Source organism: Coregonus clupeaformis, chromosome 33 (assembly GCF_020615455.1).
Source record: "Coregonus clupeaformis isolate EN_2021a chromosome 33, ASM2061545v1, whole genome shotgun sequence".
Classification (NCBI taxonomy): domain Eukaryota; kingdom Metazoa; phylum Chordata; class Actinopteri; order Salmoniformes; family Salmonidae; genus Coregonus; species Coregonus clupeaformis.
This window is the reverse complement of record NC_059224.1, coordinates 39,136,747-39,160,772: the sequence shown is the minus strand read 5'-3', so window position 1 is coordinate 39,160,772 and position 24,026 is coordinate 39,136,747. Positions and strand designations below refer to the sequence as shown.

At 45.7% G+C, this 24,026-nt stretch overlaps 1 protein-coding gene across 2 annotated transcripts in view; it reads right to left on the bottom strand.

The window, feature by feature from the left end:
* The window catches only part of LOC121534708 (protocadherin-1-like), a 395,998-nt gene that overhangs the window by 268,973 nt on the left and 102,999 nt on the right, over positions 1–24,026 (bottom strand). Inside the window, exon 4 of one of the 2 annotated variants that reach the window (XM_041841294.2) lies at positions 7,093–7,161. The exons of the other annotated variant lie outside the window; for it this stretch is intronic. Within the exon in view, the coding sequence (XP_041697228.2) occupies positions 7,093–7,161 (69 nt within the window). The remainder of the gene's footprint in view (positions 1–7,092; positions 7,162–24,026) is intronic. 2 annotated transcript variants of the gene reach the window in all.

The window sequence follows — 24,026 nt, the reverse complement described above, 5'->3', positions numbered from 1 at the left end:
TATTGTGTTTTTTTGGGACCCTTTTTATTGAAAACAATCACAGTAAGGTACTTAGTTGTTACCCAGAAATTATTTGATATTGATTTAAAAATGGCTGCAATTTACCTTTTTTATTTCAAAAAGGTTATTGCATTGAACCTGAATTTGTTTTTGTATATTTACAGTAGGGAGAACAAGTATTTGATACACTGCCGATTTTGCAGGTTTTCCTACTTACAAATCATGTAGAGGTCTGTAATTTTTATCATAGGTACACTTCAACTGTGAGAGACGGAATCTAAAACAAACATCCAGAAAATCACATTGTATGATTTTTAAGTAATTAATTTGCATTTTATTGCATGACATAAGTATTTGATACATCAGAAAAGTAGAACTTAATATTTGGTACAGAAACCTTTGTTTGCAATTACAGAGATCATACGTTTCCTGTAGGTCTTGACCAGGTTTGCACACACTGCAGCAGGGATTTTGGCCCACTCCACCATACAGACCTTCTCCAGATCCTTCAGGTTTCGGGGCTGTCGCTGGGCAATAAGGACTTTCAGCTCCCTCCAAAGATTTTCTATTGGGTTCAGGTCTGGAGACTGGCTAGGCCACTCCAGGACCTTGAGATGCTTCTTACGGAGCCACTCCGTAGTTGCCCTGGCTGTGTGTTTCGGGTCGTTGTCATGCTGGAAGACCCAGCCACGACCCATCTTCAATGCTCTTACTGAGGGAAGGAGGTTGTTGGCCAAGATCTCGCGATACATGGCCCCATCCATCCTCCCCTTATTATGGTGCAGTCGTCCTGTCCCCTTTGCAGAAAAGCATCCCCAAAGAATGATGTTTCCACCTCGATGCTTCACGTTGGGATGGTGTTCTTGGGGTTGCACTCATCCTTCTTCTTCCTCCAAACACAGCGAGTGGACTTTAGACCAAAAAGCTATATTTTTGTCTCATCAGACCACATGACCTTCTCCCATTCCTCCTCTGGATCATCCAGATGGTCATTGGCAAACTTCAGACGGGCCTGGACATGTGCTGGCTTGAGAGAGGGACCTTGCGTGTGCTGCAGGATTTTAATCCATGACGGCGTAGTGTGTTACTAATGGTTTTCTTTGAGACTGTGGTCCCAGCTCTCTTCAGGTCATTGACCAGGTCCTGCCGTGTAGTTCTGGGCTGATCCTTCACCTTCCTCATGATCATTGATGCCCCACGAGGTGAGATCTTGCATGGAGCCCCAGACCGAGGGTGATTGACCGTCATCTTGAACTTCTTCCATTTTCTAATAATTGCGCCAACAGTTGTTGCCTTCTCACCAAGGTGCTTGCCTATTGTCCTGTAGCCCATCCCAGCCTTGTGCAGGTCTACAATTGTATCCCTGATGTCCTTACACAGCTCTCTGGTCTTGGCCATTGTGGAGAGGTTGGAGTCTGTTTGATTGAGTGTGTGGACAGGTGTCTTTTATACAGGTAACGAGTTCAAACAGGTGCAGTTAATAGAGGTAATGAGTGGAGAACAGGAGGGCTTCTTAAAGAAAAACTAACAGGTCTGTGAGAGCCGGAATTCTTACTGGTTGGTAGGTGATCAAATACTTACAGTGGGGGAAAAAAGTATTTAGTCAGCCACCAATTGTGCAAATTCTCCCACTTAAAAAGATGAGAGAGGCCTGTAATTTTCATCATAGGTACAAGTCAACTATGACAGACAAAATGAGAATTTTTTTCCAGAAAATCACATTGTAGGATTTTTTATGAATTTATTTGCAAATTATGGTGGAAAATAAGTATTTGGTCAATAACAATAGTTTCTCAATACTTTGTTATATACCCTTTGTTGGCAATGACACAGGTCAAACGTTTTCTGTAAGTCTTCACAAGGTTTTCACACACTGTTGCTGGTATTTTGGCCCATTCCTCCATGCAGATCTCCTCTAGAGCAGTGATGTTTTGGGGCTGTCGCTGGGCAACACTGACTTTCAACTCCCTCCAAAGATTTTCTATGGGGTTGAGATCTGGAGACTGGCTAGGCCACTCCAGGACCTTGAAATGCTTCTTACGAAGCCACTCCTTCGTTGCCTGGGCGGTGTGTTTGGGATCATTGTCATGCTGAAAGACCCAGCCACGTTTCATCTTCAATGCCCTTGCTGATGGAAGGAGGTTTTCACTCAAAATCTCACGATACATGGCCCCATTCATTATTTCCTTTACACGGATCAGTCGTCCTGGTCCCTTTGCAGAAAAACAGCCCCAAAGCATGATGTTTCCACCCCCATGCTTCACAGTAGGTATGGTTTTCTTTGGATGCAATTCAGCATTCTTTGTCCTCCAAACAAGACGAGTTGAGTTTTTACCAAAAGGTTTTATTTTGGTTTCATCTGACCATATGACATTCTCCCAATCCTCTTCTGGATCATCCAAATGCACTCTAGCAAACTTCAGACGGGCCTGGACATGTACTGGCTTAAGCAGGGGGACACGTCTTGCACTGCAGGATTTGAGTCCCTGGCGGCGTAGTGTGTTACTGATGGTAGGCTTTGTTACTTTGGTCCTAGCTCTCTGCAGGTCATTCACTAGGTCCCCCCGTGTGGTTCTGGGATTTTTGCTCTCCGTTCTTGTGATCATTTTGACCCCACGGGGTGAGATCTTGCGTTGAGCCCCAGATCGAGGGAGATTATCAGTGGTCTTGTATGTCTTCCATTTCCTAATAATTGCTCTCACAGTTGATTTCTTTAAACCAAGCTCCTTACCTATTGCAGATTCAGTCTTCCCAGCCTGGTGCAGGTCTACAATTTTGTTTCTGGTGTCTTTTGACAGCTCTTTGGTCTTGGCCATAGTGGAGTTTGGAGTGTGACTGTTTGAGGTTGTGGACAGGTGTCTTTTATACTGATAACAAGTTCAAACAGGTGCCATTAATACAGGTAACGAGTGGAGGACAGAGGAGCCTCTTAAATAAGAAGATACAGGTCTGTGAGAGCCAGAAATCTTGCTTGTTTGTAGGTGACCAAATACTTATTTTCCACCATAATTTGCAAATAAATTCATAAAAAATCCTACAATCTGATTTTCGGGATTTTTTTTTCTCAATTTGTATGTCATAGTTGACGTGTACCTATGATGAAAATTACAGGCCTCTCTCATCTTTTTAAGTGGGAGAACTTGCACAATTGGTGGCTGACTAAATACTTTTTTCCCCCACTGTATGTCATGCAATAAAATGCAAATTAATTACTTAAAAATCATACAATGTGATTTTCTGGATTTTTGTTTTAGATTCCGTCTCTCACAGTTGAAGTGTACCTATGATAAAAATTACAGACCTCTATATGCTTTGTAAGTAGGAAAACCTGCAAAATTGGCAGTGTATCAAATACTTGTTCTCCCCACTGTATGTATCATACATTTTTTCAGAATGGTATTGCATGCATCTGTATTTGTTTTGATTTTAAATTGAGAAAAGTTTAAATTGTTTTTGTTTGTTTGGTTTGAAGGTTCTTAGTCTGTATTTGAGAAGCATTTGAATATACAAGTTATGTAAAGGAAGCTCTATGCAACTAAAATCACATTTCTAAAGACTTTCAAGTACAGTGTTACAAGTACATAATGTATGAAGAGGATGGGAACATGTTAATAACTAATACACTGTTCTGTGTCCTGATTGACAATATTGGCCACCAAAAAAATGCACCTAATATCATTACTATTTTGAGACACTTGACATTGTCCCCCTATCTTATTTTTCATGATCTGAAAAGCAAGTGTTCAGCACTGTCTTGGATACCTTTTAAATATGGGCCCAGAAGTACGCAGCATATAGTGAGGGAAAAAAGTTTTTGATCCCCTGCTGATTTTGTACGTTTGCCCACTGACAAAGAAATGATCAGTCTATAATTTTAATGGTAGGTTTATTTGAACAGTGAGAGACAGAATAACAACAACAAAATCCAGAAAAACACATGTCAAAAATGTTATGAATTGATTTGCATTTTAATGAGGGAAATAAGTATTTGACCCACTCTCAATCAGAAAGATTTCTGGGTCCCAGGTGTCTTTTATACAGGTAAAGAGCTGAGATTATGAGCACACTCTTAAAGGGAGTTGCAATGATCATCAGAATGGTGAGGAATCAGCCCAGAACTACACGGGAGGATCTTGTCAATGATATCAAGGCAGCTGGGACCATAGTCACCAAGAAAACAATTGGTAACACACTACGCCGTGAAGGACTCAAATCCTGCAGCGCCCACAAGGTCCCCCTGCTCAAGAAAGCACATATACCGGGCCGTCTGAAGTGTGCCAATGAACATCTGAATGATTCAGAGGAGAACTGCGTGAAAGTGTTTTGGTCAGATGAGACCAAAATTGAGCTCTTTGGCATCAACTCAACTCGCCGTGTTTGGCGGAGGAGGAATGCTGCCTATGACCCCAAGAACACCATCCCCACCATCAAACATGGAGGTGGAAACATTATGCTTTGGGGGTGTTTTTCTGCTAAAGTGACAGGATAACTTCACCGCATCAAAGGGACGATCGACGGGGCCATGTACCGTCAAATTTTGGGTGAGAACCTCCTTCCCTCAGCCAGGGCATTGAAAATGGGTCTTGGATGGGTATTCCAGCATGACAAATACCCAAAAACACACAGCCAAGGCAACAAATGAGTGGCTCAAGAAGAAGCACATAAAGGTCCTGGAGTGGCCTAGCCAGTCTCTAGACCTGTGGAGGGAGCTGAGGGTTCGAGTTGCCAAACGTCAGCCTCGAAACCTTAATGACTTGGAGAAGATCTGCAAAGAGGAGTGGAACAAAATCCCTCCTGAGATGTGTGCAAACCTGGTGGCCAGCTACAAGAAACGTCTGACCTCTGTGATTGCCAACAGGGGTTTTGCCACCAAGTACTATGTCATGTTGTGCAGAGGGGTCAAAAACATATTTCCCTCATTAAAATGCATATCAATTTATAACATTTTTAACATGCGTTTTTCTGGAATTTTTTGTTGTTATTCTGTCTCTCACTGTTCAAATAAACCTACCATTAAAATTATAGACAGATCATGTCTTTGTAAGTGGGCAAACGTACAAAATCAGCAGGGGATCAAATACTTTTTTCCCTCACTGTATAAAGAGGATGGGTGAAGTGATGTTGAATAACCTAGTTAACAGTATTTCCCTTGGTTATGTCTAAGAAGGCTTAAAGGGAAGCATGGAATTCCTGATTGACCATACTGCCATGGCTATATACTGAAAAAATAAGACTTAAGAGACCTTCCCTGGTGGCGCAGATGATGAAAGACTTTGCTTGGGAACCAAACATTGCAGGTTCAAACTCCATATGTACAGACTGTCACCATATTAAGTGTAAAAATATGGTGTGAATTAAATAATTTGCAGATTGTAAAGATATGAGCATTGAATGTTGTTCAAATGTCCTATGAATAAAATAATATGTGTCTCTATATCACCTACAATACAGTCCTCATATGTTAATTCTGGAGAGGAACTTAATGGGGATGTATTCAAACTTTCTTTAAGTAGCTACAATGAGAATGTTGTGGTAATATAGGGTAAAACTTAAATATGTTCTAAAAATGGCAGGTAGCCTAGCGGTTAGAGCGTTGGGCCAGTAAGGTCGCTGGTTTGAAAATCCGAGCCGACAAGGTGAAAAATCTGTCTGTGCCCTTGAGAAAGGCACTTAACCCTAATTTGCTCCACGGGCGCCGTACTACTATAGCTGACCCTGTAAAACAACACATTTCACTGCACTTATCCGGTTTATGTGACAATAAAACATATTTCCATACAGTGCCTTCAGAAAGTATTCATACCCCTTGACTTATTCCACATTGTGCTGTGTTACAGCCTGAATTCAAAATTGATATTTATATTTTTTTACCCATCTAAGTCAAAACTGTAACTAGGCCAATCAGAAACATTCAATGTCGTCTTGGTAATCAACTCCAGTGTTGATTTGGCCTTATGTTTTAGGTTATTGTCCTGCTTAAAGGTGAATTTGTCTCCCAGTGTCTGTTGGAAAGCAGACTGAACCAGGTTTTCCTCTAGGATTTTTCCTCTGCTAAGCTCTGTTCCGTTTCTTTTTTTCCCAAAAAACACTCCCTAGTCCTTGACGATGACAAGCATACCCCTAAAATTATGTGTTTCCTATCAAATGGTATCAAGAATATGCATATTCTTGCTTCAGGTCAAATCAAGTCAAATCAAATCAAATTGTATTTGTCACATACACATGTTTAGCAGATGTTATTGCGGGTGTAGCGAAATACTTGTGCTTCTAGCGCCGACAGTACAGTAATATCTAACAAGTAATATCAACATATACCCAATACACACAAATCTAGTAAGGAAATGAATTTAAGAATATATACATATATGCACAAGCAATGACCGAGCGGCATGGACAAAGATACAGTAGAATATTATAGAATACAATACAGTATATACATATGAGATGAGTAGTGTAAGATATGTAAACATTATTAAAGTAACTAGTGTTCCATTTCTTAAAGTGGCCAGTGATTTCAATAGGCAGGAGCAGGCTCCTGAGCTACAGGCAGTTAGCCTCCTGAGCTACAGGCAGTTAGATTTGGGTATGTCATTTTAGGAGAACATTTTTAAAAAAGGGTCCGATCCTTAAGAGGTTAAGACACACACCTGCAATCAATTTCGAAACATATAGGCCCTACAATGAAAGCACACACACACACTTTTCCTCTCCTGGCTGTTAGGCCACTGATAGAAATACCCTGGTTATGTGGAGTGTCTTTCAGAGTGTGACCTACCATCTACTTTCCCTGTGGAGCCAAGGCACGTAGCACTAAAACAGTAGAGTGGGCCTTAATCACAGTAAGCTGAAGCAAGCTACATTAACACACACACACACACACACACACACACACACACACACACACACACACACACACACAGCCATCTGGACCAGTGATCTCACACTGCACGGGCCAAACACTCCACAGGCAGATTACCAACCAAACACTGACCTTCTTTAATTAAAGTTTCACCAATTACTGTACAACACAAAAGTCTCAAATCACGTTATCTGTGTCATGATGTGGAAAATATGTTCAGAGACTTTACTCACTGTGTGTTGATCCAACTCATTGCCACCAGTGTAGTTTGAGGGTTCTTTATATGGTGGATAGATGACTCTCTATATAGACAAACACAGGATGAAAACAGATTACTCTTTGGCAGATATAATTAATTAATGCCATGCATCAACTCAAGTACTTTCTGTTATTGCTCAAAACAATTAACAACATCTGACTAATCAAAATACAGCAGATGCTAGCTGCTAGTTAGATCATGCATGAACATTACAATTCACATCAGCTGATTCTACACATTTCAGAACTACACAACAGTGACTTAGAAAATAATAATATCTCATAAAATAATCCTACAATACTGTACTACTAGTTTCTAGTTTCAAGTGTGAATGTCACCTGCACAAGTACAGTGAAATACCTTTCTTGCAAACTCAAAACCCTACATTTACATTTACACTTCAGTCATTTAGCAGACGCTCTTATCCAGAGCGACTTACAAATTGGTGCATTCAACTTAGGATAGCCAGTGGGACAACCACATCTTGATCACAGTAACTACACTTCTTCAAACAAGCAGCTGTGAGCAAAGTCAGTGCAATCAGGGACAACTACATCTCGATCACAATGCAATAATCAGTAACAATGTAATACAAAAAAATACAAAAATAAGAAGAAATATGAACACAATAAGTAACTAAGCATACTATATACAGTGTCAGTTCCAATATTACATGTACAATGTGCAGGGATACTGGAGTGATGGAGGTATATACAGTTGAAGTCGGAAGTTTACATACACCTTAGCCAAATACATTTAAACTCAGTTTTTCACAATTCCTGACATTTAATCCTAGTAAAAATTCCCTGTCTTAGATCAATTAGGATCACCACTTTATTTTAAGAATGTGAAATGTCAGAATAATAGTAGAGAGAATGATTTATTTCAGCTTTTCTTTCTTTCATCACCTTCCAAGTGGGTCAGAAGTTTACATACACTCAATTAGTATTTTGTAGCATTGCCTTTATATTGTTTAACTTGTGTCAAACGTTTTGGGTAGCCTTCCACAAGCTTCCCACAATAAGTTGGGTGAATTTTGGCCCATTCCTCCTGACAGAGCTGGTGTAACTGAGTCAGGTTTGTAGGCCTCCTTGCTCGCACTCGCTTTTTCAGTTCTGCCCACAAATGTTCTATAGGATTGAGGTCAGGGCTTTGTGACGGCCACTCCAATACCTTGACATTGTTGTCCTTAAGCCATTTTGCCACAACTTTGGAAGTATGCTTGGGGTCATTGTCCATTTGGAAGACCCATTTGCAACCAAGGCTTTAACTTCCTGACTGATGTCTTGAGATGTTGCTTCAATATATCCACATAATTTTCCTTCCTCATGATGCCATGTATTTTGTGAAGTGCACCAGTCCCTCCTGCAGCAAAGCACCCCCACAGCATGATGCTGCCACCCCCGTGCTTCATGGTTGGGATGGTGTTCTTCGGCTTGCAAGCAACCCCCTTTTTCCTCCAAACAGTTCTATTTTTGTTTCATCAGACCAGAGGACTGAGTTTAAATGTATTTGGCTAAGATGTATGTAAACTTCCGACTTCAACTGTAGATGTCCTGGATGGCAGGGAGCTCGGATCCAGATATGTACTGGGCTGTCCGCACCACTCTCTGTAGCGGCATGCGATTGAGGGCGTTGCTATTGCCATATCAGACAGTGATGCAGCCAGTCAAAATGTTCTCAATGGTACAGCTTTAGAACTTTTTTAGTTTTTGAGGGCCCATGCCAAACACTGTCACGCCTTCTTCACGACTGTACGCGTGTGTTTATACAATTTTAAGTCTTTAGGAACACCATGGAATTTGAAGCTTTCAACCTGCTCCACTGCGGCACCGTCGATGTGGATGGGGGTGTGCTCGCCCACCCCCATTTACTGTAGTCCACGATCAGCTCCTTGGTCTTACTGACGTTGAGGTAAAGGTTGTTGTTCTGGCACCACACTGCCAGGTCACTGACCTCCTCCCTGTAGGCTGACTCATCGTCGCCGGTGATAAGGCCTACCACTGTCGTGTCATCAGCAAACTTGATGATGGTGTTGGAGTCGTGCGTGGCCACGCAGTCGTGGGTAAACAGGGAGTACAGGAGGGGACTAAGCACACACAACTGTGGGGCCCCTGTGTTGAGGGTCAGCGTGGCGGAGGTGATGTTGCCTACCCTCCCCACCTGAAGTCAGCCCGTCAGGAAGTCCAGGATCCAGTTGCATAGGGAGGTGTTCAGACCCAGAGTGTTTATGTCCATTACATGAATTCCAAATAAAAATCCATTTAAATTACAGATTGTAATGCAACAAAATAAGAAAAATGCCAAGGGGGTTGAATACTTTTGTAAGGCACTGTAATGCCAAATAATGCAGTCAGTCCACCCTCAACACTAGCTTACTAGGGATTGTTTCATTATGCAGTGTACTATCTATAGCTACAGTATATATCGTCTTTAGCTGTGATTTAGGTGCTATTTATAAACTTTTTATAAAAATTACACATCAAATAGCCTAACAATTAGGAAAAATGTAGTCGGCTTGAGGATAAATTCAGCCACTATTTATTGTTGAACTCAGCTGGTTTTGTCTGGCTAATAGCCTACACAAATGGGCTGCAATATTCAAGGTAAATTAAATTAGTCCTAAATTAAATTAAATCCAACTTGAGAGACTCTCCTGATCTCCAGGTTGCAGGCCCAACTGTTTTCTACACTGAGGATTGCCAACGCAGACAGTCTTTCCTGAGACATTGTGCATTACATGTCCATTGCGCTGCACACAATTTAAACTTAGTCTTGAATGATACATGCCAAGATATACCAGAGATAAGGGACTGTTGATATTGCAACCACACAACTCAAACGGCGGTTCATGAGTAGGAATGAAAATTGCAAACCACTTTTTTTGTTGAAGCCATCAATAACTTTTTCGGCTAAATATGATAATCTGTTTTTACTATCCCTGTTACTGTCGCTTCTGCGGAGAGATCATTTTCTAAACGAAAACTCATTAAGAACTACATAAGAAGCATTAGGCTCTCGGTCTGATATGAGCTTTTGAACACCAGAGTAAGCTCCACTCATTGAACTGGTGCCGTCATAGCCTTGACCATGGAATATGTTCACCGATATCCCCGTTATACTTTCAATCAGTTACATGTTTTCTTTTTCAAGACCTGGGGCATTTTTCAGTCACATTCCTGAAGCCCAAGAAACAAACACTTAGCGTCCTAGTACATATGGAAATGTAAAAGGTTTATGAATGAATGATTTTTTTGGAGGGTTAATGTAAAAATTATTTAATACATTTTAAAACACTAACATCGATAACAGGCGCATGGGCTCTTTTCCATGGTGGTCTGCGAACCCATAACCCTTTTTTTTTTTACAGGACGAAGAAGAATTATATAACTGTGTATCTAAGCCTCTGGTCTGTCCAATTAGGGAGGGTAAATGGTAAACATGTTCTTTGCCATCCACTTTATTTGAGTTATTATTTTGGGTATAGGGGAGGGTAACTTGTTTTTTTTCAAGTGTTCATGGAGGGTTTAGGTAAAATACATTTTGCTGAAGGGAGGGCCATCCATTTTCATTTCAGAGAGATCCGATTTTCTCCATGTAACCCTTTCACTCCTTAAATGGAGTGTCTCGGATTTACGTACCGTACAGAGTAATACGAAATGCTCAGAGACCACGTTGCCCATCTTGATTACTGTCCAACAATATGGTCAGGTGCAGCAAAGAAAGACCTAGCAAAGCTGCAGCTGGCTCAAAACAAAGCAGCACATCTTGCCCTTAACTGCACACAGATAACTAATATCAACAACATGCATGATTGTCTTTCATGGTTGAGAGTTGAGGAGAGGTCTATCGTGATAGGGATGGGCGGAGAGGGGCTGAGGGGTGGGATTAAAGAGTTTATGTTTGGTCATGTGTTATTGTTATGTGATTGCTTTATATAAAAGTACCACATATGTAAAATGTGTATGCAAAATGTATATGTAAAATGTATGTATATGTAGCAGAAAAGCTGTAAAAAACAAACAAGATACGTGTCCTCCGAAGGCGTGTGGTGGTAGATGGTTTAAAAAAAAGTATAGAGGAGAGAAGTGGAGCTGTGCTTTCTGGAGCCGTCTTAAATTGAAATCTCTGTACAGATGCTAGCGTGGTGTCTGAAACGCCAGCATGGCACCAGTCACACCATACAAGGTCATAAGTAGATTAATTCCCTCACCCAACAACAAAACAATGTTGAGAAAACAACCAATAAGCACCAACCATCATCCACAATTACAATGGACATTGCCACTCAAAACACCCCTACATCAAAAAAACAGCAGTACATGACAGAGTGCACAACCTTTATTACATATTTTTCTTTATTTTTCTTACTTCTACTTCTCTATGTACATGATGGTTGGCAATTGACTCTTCCTTATCAGCCCAGAGAGAGAAAGAGAGAGAAATAAAGAGAGAGATGATATACAGTGGGGAAAAAAAGTATTTAGTCAGCCACCGATTGTGCAAGTTCTCCCACTTAAAAAGATGAGAGAGGCCTGTAATTTTCATCATAGGTACACGTCAACTATGACAGACAAATTGAGGGGAAAAAAATATCCAGAAAATCACATTGTAGGATTTTTTATGAATTTGTTTGCAAATTATGGTGGAAAATAAGTATTTGGTCACCTACAAACAAGCAAGATTTCTGGCTCACACAGACCTGTAACTTCTTCTTTAAGAGGCTCCTCTGTCCTCCACTCGTTACCTGTATTAATGGCACCTGTTTGAACTTGTTATCAGAATAAAAGACACCTGTCCACAACCTCAAACAGTCACACTCCAAACTCCACTATGGCCAAGACCAAAGAGCTGTCAAAGGACACCAGAAACAAAATTGTAGACCTGCACCAGGCTGGGAAGACTGAATCTGCAATAGGTAAGCAGCTTGGTTTGAAGAAATCAACTGTGGGAGCAATTATTAGGAAATGGCAGACATACAAGACCACTGATAATCTCCCTCGATCTGGGGCTCCACGCGAGATCTCACCCCATGGGGTCAAAATGATCACAAGAACGGTGAGCAAAAATCCCAGAACCACACGGGGGGACCTAGTGAATGACCTGCAGAGAGCTGGGACCAAAGTAACAAAGCCTACCATCAGTAACAAACTACGCCGCCAGGGACTCAAATCCTGCAGTGCCGTACATGTCCATTCCCGTCTGAAGTTTGCTAGAGTGCATTTGGATGATCCAAAAGAGGATTGGGAGAATGTCAGATGAAACCAAAATATAACCTTTTGGTAAAAACTCAACTCGTCATGTTTGGAGGACAAAGAAGGCTGAGTTGCATCCAAAGAACATCATACCTACTGTGAAGCATGGGGGTGGAAACATCATGCTTTGGGGCTGTTTTCCTGCAAAGGGACCAGGACGACTGATCCGTGTAAAGGAAAGAATGAATGGGGCCATGTATTGTGAGATTTTGAGTGAAAACCTCCTTCCATCAGCAAGGGCATTGAAGATTAAACGTGGCTGGATCTTTCAGCATGACAATGATCCCAAACACACCACCCGGGCAAAGAAGGAGTGGCTTCGTAAGAAGCATTTCAAGGTCCTGGAGTGGCCTAGCCAGTATCCAGATCTCAACCCCATAGAAAATCTTTGGAGGGAGTTGAAAGTCCGTGTTGCCCAGCGACAGCCCCAAAACATCACTGCTCTAGAGGAGATCTGCATAGAGGAATGGGCCGAAATACCAGCAACAGTGTGTGAAAACCTTGTGAAGACTTACAGAAAACGTTTGACCTGTGTCATTGCCAACAAAGGGTATATAACAAAGTATTGAGAAACTTTTGTTATTGACCAAATACTTATTTTCCACCATAATTTGAAAATAAATTCATAAAAAATCCTACATTTTGTCTGTCATAGTTGACGTGTACCTATGATGAAAATTACAGGCCTCTCTCATCTTTTTAAGTGGGAGAACTTGCACAATTGGTGGCTGACTAAATACTTTTTTCCCCACTTTAGAGGATAACGGCTAAAGTGTCTAGCTATAGTGCCTTTGACATTCCTACAGTGCCTTGCAAAAGTATTCATCCCTGTCACGCCCTGGCTCTGGGACTCTGTTATGTTGAGCCAGGGTGTGTAGTTTTCTATGTGTCTGTGTTCTAGGTTGCTTATCTAGCTGATGTGTTTTCTATGTTGGCCGGTGTGGTTCTCAATCAGAGGCAACGTGAATCAGCTGTTGATTGTTGTCTCTGATTGGGAACCATACTTAGGCAGCCTGTTTTGCCACAGTGTTTGTGGGATCTTGTTCCGTGTATGGTTAGTGTCTGTTTCCAAGGACGTCACGTATCGTTTTGTTGTTTTGTTCATGTGGTGAATTAATAAAAAAAGTATGTTCACTCATCACGCTGCGCATTGGTCCACTTCCTCCAACGATCGTGATAGAAGATCCCACCAAAACTGGACCAAGCAGCGTGTCCAGGAGCCAACGCCAGAGGTAACTCTAGCAGATATCCACCTCGACTGGGTCAAGCAGCGTGTCCAGGAGCCAACGCCAGAGGTAACTCTAGCGGATATCCACCTCGACTGGGTCAAGCAGCGTGTCCAGGAGCCAACGCCAGAGGTAACTCTAGCGGATATCCACCTCGACTGGGTCAAGCCGCGTGAGGAGGAGAGAGGTTGGACTTGGGAGCAGAGGCTGGAGAGTCTGGCGAGAGCCATGGAGGCCATAGCCACGGGGGAGAGACGAACCCAAGAAATGTTTAGGGGGGGGGGCTCACACCGTGGACGACGGGACTGCTGGAGGCAGATAATGGGCAAGTTAGTGGACGAGGAGAGAAGGCCACCGGGTTACGGGAGCCATTGGCGAGTAGAGGGAGGGAAGATGTAGAGGCACAGCGAGAGGTACTGAGGTGTGTTGCCAGTCCGGTCCGGCCCGTTCCTGATCCCTGTGTGAGGCCAGTGGTGTGTGTTCCAGTGCGGTCCGGCCTGTTCCTGTCCCTCGCACCAAGCCTGTGATGCGCGTCGCCAGCCCGGTCCGGCCTGTTCCTGCCTCTCGCACCAAGCCTATGGTGCGCGTCGCCAGCCCGGCCCGGCCTGTTCCTGCTCCCCGCACCAAGCCTATGGTGCGCGTCGCCAGCCCGGCCCGGCCTGTTCCTGCTCCCCGCACCAAGCCTATGGTGCGCGTCGCCAGCCCGGCCCGGCCTGTTCCTGCTCCCCGCACCAAGCCAATGGTGCGCGTCGCCAGCCCCGCCCGGCCTGTTCCTGCTCCCCGCACCAAGTCAATGCTGCGCGTCGCCAGCCCAGCCCGGCCTGTTCCTGCACCCCGCACCAAGCCTGTGGTGCGTATCATCAGCCCGGTCCGGCCCGTTCCTGCTCCCCGCACCAAGCCTGTGGTGCGCTTCGTCAGCCCATTTCGGACCGTCCCTGCTCCCCGCACCAAGCCTGTGGTGCGCGTCGTCAGCCCGGTCCGGCCCGTTCCTGCTCCCCGCACCAAGCCTGTGGTGCGCGTCGTCAGTCCGGCACAGCCCGTGCCTGGGTCACCGGTGCCTGGTCAGGTACCGGTCAGCTGCTCCACATCGGAGCCAAGCAATCCGCTCCACCGATGTCCAGTCCAGCTCCAGCCAGCGGGGCCAGACCGGACCAGGGGCGCTACGGGGGAATTGTTGGTGGGTGGTGGTCAAGCCCGGAGCCGGAACCGCCTCCGAGGAGGAATGCCCACCCGGCCCTCCCCTGTTCGGTTTATGTTTGGCGCGGTCGCAGTCCGCGCCTTTGGGGGGTACTGTCACGCCCTGGCTCTGGTACTCTGTTATGTTGAGCCAGGGTGTGTAGTTTTCTATGTGTCTGTGTTCTAGGTTGCTTATCTAGCTGATGTGTTTTCTATGTTGGCCGGTGTGGTTCTCAATCAGAGGCAACGTGAATCAGCTGTTGATTGTTGTCTCTGATTGGGAACCATACTTAGGCAGCCTGTTTTGCCACAGTATTTGTCGGATCTTGTTCCGTGTATGGTTAGTGTCTGTTTCCAAGGACGCCACGTATCATTTTGTTCGTGTGGTGAATTAATAAAAAAAGTATGTTCACTCATCACGCTGCGCATTGGTCCACTTCCTCCAACGATCGTGATAATCCCCCTTGGCGTTTTTCCTATTTTGTTGCATTACAACCTGTAATTTAAATGGATTTTTTATTTGGATTTCATGTAATGGACATAAACAAAATAGTCCAAATTGGTGAAGTGAAATGAAACACGTAACTTTTTTCAATAAATTCTAAAAAATTAATAACGGAAAAGTGGTGCGTGCATATGTATTCATACCCTTTGCTATGAAGCCCCTAAATAAGATCTGGTGCAACCAATTACCTTCAAATGTCACATAAGTAGTTAAATAAAGTCCACCTGTGTGCAATCTAAGTGTCACATGATCTGTCACATGATCTCAGTATATATACACCTGTTCTGAAAGGCCCCAGAGTCTGCAACACCACTAAGCAAGGGGCATCACCAAGAAAGCGGCACCATGAAGACCAAAGAGCTCTCCAAACAGGTCAGGGACAAAGTTGTGGAGAAGTACAGATCAGGGTTGGGTTATAAAAAAATATCCGAAACTTTGAACATCCCACGGAGCACCATTATATCCATTATTAAAAAATGGAAAGAATATGGCACCACAACAAACCTGCCAAGAGAGGGCCGTCCACCAAAACTCATGGACCAGGCAAGGAGGGCATTAATCACAGAGGTAACAAAGAGACCAAAAATAACCCTGAAGGAGCTGCAAAGCTGGACAGTGACCCTAAGCATACTGCATACAAAGTATTGACTTATTTTTTTTTTTGGGGGGGGGGGTTTACACTGTGATTTACACTGTGTAATTACAGAGGGATCTTGTTTGAGAAAAGCTTTTGACGGTTGACTAGCAAACAAACGGATGGCGATTCCACCGCCATCGCTGGGACCGACTGAATGGTGGAAACTGGAGGAGATAAAGGAGCAGAGGAGAGAGGGAGAGGAGAGGAGAGAACTCTCAAATTGGACATGACTCAGGGCTGGTACAAATTGCAACACTTAATATACTGCCTTTTTCAGTGCCTTAGCGCCGTGGCTCCAAAATGTTGGGGGGAATAAATAGCCAAATGACTAAAGAAGTCGGCCATTCGTTGTGAAAAGTTACATAAAAGGTAAATGTAGAATTGATGAACTGTATGTATTACAATGCTTTCAAAAAGTATTCACACCCCCTTGACTTTTTCCAATTTTTTTTGTGTTACAGCCTGAATTTAAAATGGATGAAATTACCAAAAAAAATGTCACTGGCCTACACACAATACCCCATAATGTCAAATTGGATTATGTTTTTTCAAACCTTTAGAAATTAATTACAAATGAAAAGCTGAAATGTCTTGAATCAATAAATATTCAACCCCTTTGTTATGACAAGCCTAAATCATTTCAGGAGTAAATATGTGCTTAACAAGACAGATAATACGTTGCATGGACTCACTCTGTGTGCAATAATAGTGTTTAACATGATTTTTGAATGACTACATCATCTCTGTACCCCACACATACAATTATCTGTAAGGTCTCTCAGTCGAGCAGTGAATTTCAAACACAGATTCAACCACAAAGACCAGGGAGGTTGTCCAATGCCTCGCAAACAAGGGGGCACCTATGGTAAATGGGCAAAAAATAATAATAAAAATAATACAAATGTATTCAGACCCCTTTACTTTTTAGAAATGTTGTTACGTTACAGCCTTATTCTAAAATTGATTTAATAAATACAAATCCACAGCAATCTACACACAACATCCCATAACAACAAAGTGAAATCAGGTTTTTAGAAATGTTTGCAAATGTATTAAACATAAAAAACAGGAATACCTTATTTACATAAGTATTAAGACCCTTTGCTATGAGACTCGAAATTGAACTCAGGTGCATCCTGTTTAATTGATCATCCTTGAGATGTTTCTACAACTTGATTGGAGTCCACCTGTGGTCAATTCAATTTATTGGACATGATTTGGAAAGGCACACACCTTTCTATATAAGGTCCCACAGTTGACAGTGGATGTCAGAGTAAAAAACAAGCCATGAGGTCGAAGGAATTGTCTGTAGCGCTCCGAGACATTATGTTGAGGTACAGATCTGGGGAAGGGAACAAAAAATATTCTGCAGCATTGAAGGTCCCCAAGAACACAGTGGCCTCCATCATTCTTAAATGGAAGAAGTTTGGAACCCCCAAGACGTTTACTAGAGCTGGCCGCCCGACCAAGCTGAGCAATCGGGGGAGAAGGGCCTTGACCAAGAACCCGTCGGGAGGTGACCAAGAACCCGATGGTCACTCTGACATTGCTCTAAGGTTTCTCTGTGGAGATGGAAGAACCTTCCAGAAGGACAACCATCTCTGCAGCACTCCACCAATCAGGCCTTTATGGTATAGTGGCTAGACGGAAGCCATTCCTCAGTAAAATGTACATGACAGCCCGCTTGGATTTAGCCAAAAGTCACCTAAAGACTCTCAGTGTCACGCCCTGGCTCTGGGACTCTGTTATGTTGAGCCAGGGTGTGTAGTTTTCTATGTGTCTGTGTTCTAGGTTGTTTATCTAGCTGATGTGTTTTCTATGTTGGCCGGTGTGGTTCTCAATCAGAGGCAACGTGAATCAGCTGTTGATTGTTGTCTCTGATTGGGACCATACTTAGGCAGCCTGTTTTGCCACAGTGTTTATGGGATCTTGTTCCGTGTATGGTTTGTGTCTGTTACCTAGGACTTCACGTATCATTTTGTTGTTTTGTTTCGTGTGGTGAATAAAATAAAAAGTATGTTCACTCATCACGCTGCGCATTGGTCCACTTCCTCCAACGATCGTGACAGAAGATCCCACCAAAACTGGACCAAGCAGTGTGTCCAGGAGCCAACGCCAGAGGTAACTCTAGCGGATATCCACCTCGACTGGGTCAAGCCGCGTGAGGAGGAGAGAGGTTGGACTTGGGAGCAGAGGCTGGAGAGTCTGGCGAGAGCCATAGAGGCCATAGCCACGGGGGAGAGACGAACCCAATAAATGTTTAGGGGGGGCTCACACCGTGGACGACGGGACTGCTGGAGGCAGATAAGGGGCGAGTTAGTGGACGAGGAGAGAAGGCCACCGGGTTACGGGAGCCATTGGCGAGTAGAGGGAAGGAAGATGTAGAGGCACAGCGAGAGGTACTGAGGTGTGTTGCCAGTCCGGTCTGGCCCGTTCCTGATCCCCGTGTGAGGCCAGTGGTGTGTGTTCCCAGTGCGGTCTGGCCTGTTCCTGTCCCTCGCACCAAGCCTGTGATGAGCGTCGCCTGCCTCTCGCACCAAGCCTATGGTGCGCGTCGCCAGCCCGGCCCGGCCTGTTCCTGCTCCCCGCACCAAGCCTATGGTGCGCGTCGCCAGCCCGGCCCGGCCTGTTCCTGCTCCCCGCACCAAGCCAATGGTGCGCATCGCCAGCCCGGCCCGGCCTGTTCCTGCTCCCCGCACCAAGCCAATGGTGCGTGTCGCCAGCCCGGTCCGGCCTGTTTCTGCTCCCCGCACCAAGCCAATGGTGCGCGTCGCCAGCCCGGCAAGGCCTGTTCCTGCACCCCGCACCAAGCCAATGGTGCGCGTCGCCAGCCCGGCCCGGCCCGGCCTGTTCCTGCTCCCCGCACCAAGCCAATGGTGCGCGTCGCCAGCCCGGCCCGGCCTGTTCCTGCTCCCCGCACCAAGCCAGGGGTGCGCGTCGTCGGCCTGGTCCGGCCCGTTCCTGCTCCCCGCACCAAGCCTGTGGTGCGCATCGTCAGCCCGGTCCGGCCCGTTCCTGCTCCCCGCACCAAGCCTGTGGTGCGCTTCGTCAGCCCGGTTGGGCCCGTCCCTGCTCCCCGCACCAAGCCTGTTGTGCGCGTCGTCAGCCCGGTCCGGCCCGTTCCTGCTCCCCGCACCAAGCCTGTGGTGCGCGTCGTCAGTCCGGCACAGCCCGTGCCTGGGTCACCGGTGCCTGGTCAGGTACCGGTCAGCTGCTCCACATCGGAGCCTAAGCAATCCGCTCCACCGATGTCCAGTCCAGCTCCAGCCAGCAGGGCCAGACCGGACCAGGGGCGCTACGGGGGAATTGTTGGAGGGTGGTGGTCAAGCCCGGAGCCGGAACCGCCTCCGAGGAGGAATGCCCACCCGGCCCTCCCCTGTTCGTTTATGTTTGGCGCAATCGCAGTCCGCGCCTTTGTGGGGGGGGTACTGTCACGCCCTGGCTCTGGGACTCTGTTATGTTGAGCAAGGGTGTGTAGTTTTCTATGTGTCTGTGTTCTAGGTTGTTTATCTAGCTGATGTGTTTTCTATGTTGGCTGGTGTGGTTCTCAATCAGAGGCAACGTAAATCAGCTGTTGATTGTTGTCTCTGATTGGGAACCATACTTAGGCAGCCTGTTTTGCCACACTGTTTGTGGGATCTTGTTCCGTGTATGGTTTGTGTCTGTTACCTAGGATTTCACGTATCGTTTTGTTGTTTTGTTTCGTGTGGTGAATAAAATAAAAAGTATGTTCACTCATCACGCTGCGCATTGGTCCACTTCCTCCAACGATCGTGACACTCAGACCATGAGAAACAAGATTCTCTGGTCTGATGAAACCAAAATTGACCTCTTTGGCCTGAATGCCAAGCGTCACGTCTGGAGGAAACCTAGCACCATCCCTACGGTGAAACATGGTGGTGGCAGCATCATCCTGTAGGATGTTTTCCAGCGGCAGGGACTGGGAGACTAGTCAGGATCGAGGCAAAGATGAACAGAGCAAAGTACAGAGAGATCCTTGATGAAAACCTGCTCCAGAGCGCTCAGGACCTCACACTGTGGTGAAGGTTTACCTTCCAACAGCATAACAGCCCTAAGTACACAGCCAAGACAATGCAGGAGTGGCTTCGGGACAAGTCTCTGAATGTCCATGAGTGGCCCAGCCAGAGCCCGGACTAATACTTTGCACTAACACTTTACTTGAACTAACCACCAAAAAGATTCATAAAAATAATGTAAACATGTCATCAAGATGGGTAGCATCTGTCATAACCTGGCATACCTTTTTTTTGTGAGCTTAGAAATGGTCTTAGAGTAGTCATTAGATAGGGGAAGAAGAATGGTCTTAAAAGCATGAGACACATCAACTTTTCTAACCCTGTGTGTGGCAGGAATAGGAATGTCACTGTGAGGGTGTGTGTAGATGTGTGTGTGCACAAGTGGGTGAGATGAGAAGAGGAGAGATTTGTGAGGATTTTAAAACTGAGGGGAGATGGGTATTAGCAGAGAGATAGGGAGAGAGCGAGAAGGACCGAGGGTGATTAGATCACCCACTTTCCAACACTATTTATGTCTAGCAATGAGAGGGGAGTAGAGGCAGGAGCCAATGGTGTGAAAGACTGGCCATCTCTGTGTGACAAACACCAAACATCAGATTAAGGCACTTACATTACGTATAAAACAAAGAAAAAACTGTACATCATATAACATTATTACACCACTACATATCTACAATACACAATGTATAATCCCACCATACAACAATATTACAATGTATGTGTGTTAGAGTGCGTGTGTTAGTGCTTGAATGCGTGTGTCTGTACCTTTGTGTGTCTCTTCACAGTCCCCGCTGTTCCACAAGGGGTATTTTTACCTGTTTAAAAAAAAATCTGATTCTACTGCGTGCATCAGTTACCTGATGTGGAATAGAGTTCCATGTAGTCATGGGTCTCTGTAGTACTGGGCGCCTCCCATAGTCTGTTCTGGATTTGAGGATTGTGAAGAGACCTCTGGTGGCATGTCTTATGGGGTTTGCATGGGTGTCCGAGCTGTGTGCTAGTTTTTTTAAAAGACAGCTCGGTACATTCAGCTTGTCAACACTTCTTACAAAAACAAGTAGTGATGAAGTCAATCTCTCTTCCACTTTGAGCAATGAGAGATTGACATGCATATCATTAATGTTAGATCCACGTGTACTTTTAAGGGCCAGCCGGGCTGCCCTGTTCTGAGCCAATTGTAATTTTCCTAAGTCCCTCTTTGTGGCACCTGACCACACTACTGAACAGTAGTCCAGGTGCGACAAAACTAGGGCCTGTAGGACCTGCCTTGTTGATAGTGTTGTTCAGAAGGTAGAGTAGCGCTTTATTATGGACAGACTTCTCCCCATCTTAGCTACTGTTGTATCGATATGTTTTGACCATGACAGTTTGCAATCCAGGGTTACTCCAAGCCGTGATCTTGTCTACTTTATTGTCCAAGGACTGAACGTTAGTGAGTAATATACTCGGAAGCGATTAATGGTATACATGCCTCCTGACTCTGACTAGGAGCACACTCATTATTCATTTTCTCCGGCGTCGCCGTCTTGGAGCAGCCCCCGGGATGAATGGAACTTCCTTGTTTGTTGAAACAAAGGATCCAATACAGGGAAATTGAATTTGTGGTTGGAATGCTGGTGAGTGATCGCCGATACGTAACAAAGACGCAGGGAGTCAGGAAGCAGGTGCAGTCGGTGAGTTTAATATGAATGAACATAAAGTGAATACACAAACAAGTAGCGTCTGAACATGAACGCAGGAACAATGCTGCCTGATGGGTGATAACAACTGAGTGCTAGATAAAGGGGGAGTAGTCAGGGAAGTGATGAAGTCCCTGTGTGCCTAATGATGAGGTGCAGGTGTGCCTAATGATGGTTGGCAGGTTTGCGTAATGATGGGTTGCCAGGACCAGTGGTTAGTAGACCGGCAACGTTGAGCGCCGGAGGGGAGGAGCGGGAGTAGATATGACAGGACCCCTCCCGACTCGCGGGTCCAGCCGTGGGATGACGCCGGCCAGGAGGACGCCGGCCAGGAGGACAACCCCAAGGTCGAGGAGCGGGCCGGTCCGGACGGCAAAGGTGGAAATCTCGGATGATGTTGTCCACAGGAACCCACAACCGCTCCTCTGGACCGTATCCCTCCCAGTCCACCACGATGTTCATCTCGATGTCCAGGGAAGGCGGAGAGGTGTCATGGGGGGCGGCATCAGCCAGGGGACCAGGAACCACCGGCCTGAGGAGGGAAACGTGAAAAGAGGGTGAGATCCGGTAGTTAGTGGGGAGTTGTAATCGGTATGTTAACCACTTGAACCTTCGGAGTACTTTGAATGGCCCCACAAACTGGGGGCTCACCACCTTCCGGCAGGGCAGTTGGAGTGAGAGGTTCCTCGTTTATAGCCAGATGCGATTACCAGGATAGAGCACAGGAGCCTCACTGCAGTGGTGGTCTGCCTGCTCCTTCTGGAACCCCTCGTCCACCACAGGAGTTTCGGTCTGGCTTAGGGTCCACAGAGTCAGGGCTGGCTGGTACACCAGAATGCACTGGAAGGGAGACAGCCTGGTGGAAGAGTGATTAAGTAAATTCTGGGCGTACTCCGCCCAGGGAAGGAACCGGGCCCACTTCCCCTGCCGGTTCTGGCAGGGACTCCTAAGGAAACTCCCCAGCTCCTGGTTCATCCTCTCCACCTACCCGTTGGACTGAGGCCAGTACCCAGGAGTAAGGCTGACCATGACCCCCAGCTTTTCCATGAAGGCTCTCCATACCTGTGACGTGAATTGGGGCCACGGACGGAGACGATGTCCTCCGGAAGGCCATAGTGCCGGAAGACCTGCTGGAACAGTGCCTCAGCGACCTGGAAAGTGGTAGGGAGACCAGAGAGAGGGATAAAATGGCAAGATTTAGAAAATCTGTCCACAACAACTATAATAGTAGTGTAACCATCAGAAGAAGGGAGATCAGTGATTAAATCAATGGCCAGATGAGACCAAGGCCACTGAGGCACGGGAAGGAGAAGGAGCTTCCCTGCTGGAGCGTGCCGGGTAGATTTGGTTTGGGCACATACGGAGAATGAGTTGATGTAGCGAGCGACGTCCTGCGCCAAGATGGGCCACCAGTACTTACCGGAGATGGATTGAATGGTGCGGGTGATACCTGGGTGTCCAGCGACAAGGAATATGTGTACCCAGGTCAACAGCCAATCCCTTACCTACATGGGAATGTAGGTGTGCTCTGGAGGGCAGGTAGCAGGCACGGGTTCCCTCTCCAGAGCCTGGCGGATGTCCATGTGTACATCCCAAAGCACAGGTTCAATGATTCTGGAGGGTGGAATGACCTCTCCCGAATCGTGGAGACGGGACAGGGCATCGGCCTTGATGTTCTTTGAACCTGGGCAGCGTGACAGAATCTAGTGAAGAAAAGGGCCCACTTTGCTTGGCACGGGTTCAGCCGCCTCAATGTCCATATGTACTCCAGGTTCCGATGGTCAGTAAGGACGAGAAATGGGTCCTTGGCGCCTTCCAGTCAGTCTCCAATCCTCTAGTGGCAACTTCACCACCAGGAACTCCCGATCACCAACTTCTGGCGGCAGGTAGCTTAGTGGTTAAGAGCGTTGTGCCAGTAACCGAAAGGTCGCTGGTTCTAATCCCCGAGCCGACTAGGTGAAAAATCTGTCGATGTGCCCTTGAGCAAGGCACTTAACCCTAATTGCTCATGTAAGTCGCTCTGGATAAGAGCGTCTGCTAAATGACTAAAATGTAAATCATAGTTCCTCTCTGCAGCAGACAGATTTTTTGAGCAATATGCACATGGATTAAAATGTTTTGGGTTACCTTGGTGTTGTGACAGGACAGCTGCCACGCCCACTTCTGAGGCATCCACCTCCACCACAAATGGCAGCGTAGGATCTGGGTGTTTCAGCAACAGGGCGGAGGTGAAACGCCCCTTCAGAAGGAGGAAGGCCTCATCGGCTGCAGGACTCCATATCAACTTACAGGGACAACCCTTGAGGAGAGAGGTGAGTGGAGAGGCAATGGAGCTGAAGTTTTTAATGAAGTTGTGGTAGAAGTTGGTAAACCTCAAAAGCTGTTGCAGTCCA